We start from the raw sequence: 4,278 nt of genomic DNA on the forward strand, positions 1-4,278 counted from the left end.
ACTATGACCTACGTGCAGTAATTTGACCATAACTCATAACCCGAAAATCATTTTCAGGTAAAACGGACGCCACTGGAAAGCTAACACAGTTATCTACAACTTTCATGTTTACACCAAAGGCTAATTTGAAACAGAAACATATGACAAAGATGCAAGAACATAAAACAGGACATGCTGTCACAGAGCAACTCGGGAAAAACACACTTTTCACCCCAAAATCCCAATTTTAACTTCCCTATGCCCAAATTTGATCCCAAAGTTTGTCTAAACATTTATATACATCAAAAGAGACTCAAAACCATACAAAACTTGACCCAAAATATTATTTTAGAAAATCATCAAATAATCATTTTTAACCCTAATTCCCAAATTCTCAAAAACTAAAACCTACAACATGTTAAATCCAATTTTCAGAATCAATGACTTAAGATTATTGAATGTTATTCCCACCCTTACCTTATAACTCAAAATCGCCGCTTTCTAGGTCTTTCTCCCTTCTCTTGGCTTTTTCTCCCTTTTCTCCAAAATTGATCGTACGTTATGTTTTTTTCTAAACTAGGTTTATCCTATTTATAACCCTTTATTCTATTTTATCTTATTTCTCTTTCTCCCCAAAACTCTTTCAAATCTCATAACAACCCTTAAACTCAATATTATTTTATTTTCAAATCTTATTCTATTAAATAATATAATAAGCTACCTAATAAATCATATAATCATATAATATATTCTAAACAATTAAATAAAACAAATAATTCAAAGATGGCGTTACAGCGAGCTTAAAAAAAAAAATCTCTAAAATAATGAATAACTTTTTATTTTGAAAATTTGTTAACTTAATTTGGTTAAAATTGAGTTTGAGGTGAAGCGATTTTTTCTCACAAATAAGGGCATTTTATCTGCTATCACAGTACAATTTAATAATTGTAACAAATGGACTCTAGTATGCGAATAATTGATTCTCAAAATTGCATTCAAATGAATATTCACATTACAGGACAAATAATTCCAGGAAGTATCTACACAAAATCGAATTTTGATGAAAAATATGATCTGCAACATTAGAATATGTATAGAAAACTAAAATGTTACATACAAGAAAACGGTTGTGTGTTTGTACATGTATTAAATGTTTATGACGCCTTAGGCATTACTTGTTGCTGCACAACTAAAATTGAAGCTTTGGTATTAGTATCGGGTGAAGCAAGCAAATCTCCCAACACACCTAACTCTGGATACTCAGTCCACGATGCAAGTGCTTGTGTCTGAGGCGATTTGATGCCATTTCGCCTCCCAACTATAATGAAATCATGTTGAATCGCTATATCTGAGATGAATTCTGTGGTATCAGAAGTGTTTTCGACTTCTACTTTTTCATATGTCACGTTATCTACACTACCATAAACTCCCTTAACACCCTTTAGTAACTCATCATCAAGCATAACATCCCAACTAGTGAATTCATCATTCTTGATTGTTGAAACCAAGTGATACACAACCAAGTGATAAGTATCTTCTTTGATTGTCCTTTTAGCCAAACACAATGCTTCTCTATCATCTGAACCTCCTAAGAAAATCATGGCAATTTGCTTTGAATTCTCATTGTGGTTGAATGGAGAAGAGTGTCCTCTATTCACAAGGATCGCTACCGAACAAGGTGCTCTTTCAAGAACCTTGGTGTTCAAAGACCTTGTGGTCTCATCCGCTGATTCAACAGAACCATCCTCTGACCATCTCAGATGAAAAGGAAGAATGATGATGGATGCAAGTTTGTCCAATGCAAGATAACAAATATCATCGTGCATGAAACGCACTGGCGATATAGCTGTGTAGGTACTCACTGATGCAGTACCAGCATTGTCATGTTCGAAAAGATCAAAAGTAACGATGACAGCTTCAGAGAAAGTGTGGGAACTTGAACCAACTCTTTCTTGAAGCCGGTGCGATATGAAAACGGGAGAAGATCTTCCAACAAGCTCCAAGAGATGTAAGATATGAATTACCAATGGATTGCTTGATGTTGGACTGCAAATGTCAAGAACATTCTTTATGGGAATTATGTGACTTGGTTTGAGGATGCATGAAACTATCTTAAGTTCTGAGTTTGGTTTCAAGCTCAAGATGTTACGCTTTTGATAACCTGCATATTTCCTTGAAGGGTCATACAAGTACTTCACACCAATGCGTGCCAAGGTTCCAATCACCAACACATTTATACTCAAAACGGATAGTGCTTCACTGCTCAAAAGCTGCACATACGTTATAGTGGACAAAAGTTAGATAACTTTTATTTAACAAGTAAATCAAAAGAAACCACTTAGAATTTACTATTTTGAGTTCATTATATTATTAGCCACTCTAACTTGTGCTACACGGTACTGGTCCCTGGATTTTAAAAAACACTTTGTGATCATTGTGTTGAAATGAGCTACAACTTACTATGTTTTTGAAAGGATTATTAGTTAAAGAAATTACCATGGAATCATGAAGAAACACATTGTTGCAAAAATCCACAACACCTTTACAACTCAACATCAGAGCAAGACACAAACCATCAGCCATAGGCATGTTACAATACCAACAAATTCCAATGGTCACCAGCATCTTGAACAAATGAACAGCAACAATAATGCCAAGCCAAACATAAATATAGTCGCTTTTAACATATACACTAAGATCAATCTTCATAGCACAACTTGTGACAAAAATAGGAAAAAGGAACCAACTACAAAACAATTCCAATTGCTTGATCATTTCAGTTCCTAATGGAGGACCTTCAGGTACAATAAGACCAACAATGCAAATTCCACCTAAAACACTTTGCTTTGTCAATAATCCCAACATTCCAACTGCAAGAGCAATAATGAACACAATATACATGTATACTTTCTTCATCGGTCTACCTTCTGGTGTCTTTTTAACAAACCACTTCAATATAGGACGCAACACAAGAGGAGTCACTACCATAAAACATAAGTAATAGAAAACATTTAAAAAGGCTTTAAGAGTTCCTTTTCCATCCCCATTATCATGTGAATCTGTTTTGATGCTGCTAATAAAAGCTGTGCCAATTCCTGTAACAATTGAGTTGAAAGAATCCATAACCATAGCTGTTGAGAGTGCTAAACGTCCGAGTTCTGAGTTAAGAATCTCAAGGTCAGAAAGCAAAGAAGCTATGACAGCAAAGTAACAACCACTTTGCCCTATAACTATAACAGGAAGGTTTTTTGCTTCAAAATTTCCCATCTCGAGTTTCCAAAATTCTTGGAATCTGTAACACACTAGGAGACCAAAAAACATTGGAATCAAAAGGAACAAAAAGCTATTGTCCATGCTTTTCTACCTGTTCTTGTTATCATGGTGAAGTCCATTTTCACAGTAGTTAGAAACAGGAAAAATGCATATCCAATTAGGGATATTACACTTATTACATCTTCAGTACCGTATGGAAACAAGATATTTTTGAATCCAGTCCATGTTTTTGAAAACTTCAAAGATGGTCCTAGAACTAAACCAGCCTGCAAAATTATGTATCATTAATTTTGACGCCATGAAAACAAATATATTTTTAAATAAAAACTAAAACGTAACAAGTATCTCATCAAATCATTTCTTTTAGAAAAAGTTGAATTAACAACGAAAAATAGAGAAGAATACTTAGCAACGTTTCCTAAAAAAAAAAAAAAAAACCTTGGTAACGAAATTATAGATGAATTTCATGTTTCTATGTCTTTAATTTGTTTTCATTGCTACTCCAACCTTTTAAATAAGTACATAGATTGAAAAAATTAATACTATCATATTTTTTTAAAAAACAAAGAAGAAAAAGTTGTTTTCATTAGTTTTGATATTCATTCAAATGAACTTCCCTAAAGAGCTATGCCATGAAAATTGTGTTTATATGTTTTCAATTTACATCACAAACTAGCTATAGAAAAAAAGAAGTGTGAAATGCATAAGAAATATTATTACCATGATTTGTGAAACGAAATAAGGGACCCCAAGACGCTTAAGTATCAAATGAAAGCATTGAGTAATGGCAAAGATTGTGAGAATTTGAAGCTCTAACAATGGCAAAGTGGATTGCATAGGCATTGCAGCTTGATCATGATTAGCCCAATTGCCATCAGATGTAACCTTGGGTGGCATGTCAATACAAACATTTAAGACTAAAAATTTGCCTTCAGGATCCGAGGCTGTTGTATTAATAGATGAACGTGGAAAAATTGTTCGGTCTAATATCATATTTGTAAATTTTTCTGCTTTGTCCTGATTCAT

The 4,278-nt window shown here is 33.6% G+C and overlaps 1 protein-coding gene across 1 annotated transcript; it reads right to left on the bottom strand.

The window, feature by feature from the left end:
• Window positions 1-1,133: 1,133 nt before the first annotated feature.
• Window positions 1,134-4,278, bottom strand: LOC11442998 (cation/H(+) antiporter 4). Its single transcript, XM_039827936.1, has 4 exons — window positions 3,973-4,278; window positions 3,344-3,518; window positions 2,476-3,281; window positions 1,134-2,249 (listed from the first exon to the last, which is right to left on the bottom strand). The coding sequence occupies exons 1-4, from the start codon at window positions 4,276-4,278 to the stop codon at window positions 1,134-1,136; spliced, it is 2,403 nt and encodes an 800-aa protein (XP_039683870.1).

The sequence above is a fragment of the Medicago truncatula genome, chromosome 7 (assembly GCF_003473485.1).
Source record: "Medicago truncatula cultivar Jemalong A17 chromosome 7, MtrunA17r5.0-ANR, whole genome shotgun sequence".
NCBI classification, from domain to species: Eukaryota; Viridiplantae; Streptophyta; class Magnoliopsida; order Fabales; family Fabaceae; genus Medicago; species Medicago truncatula.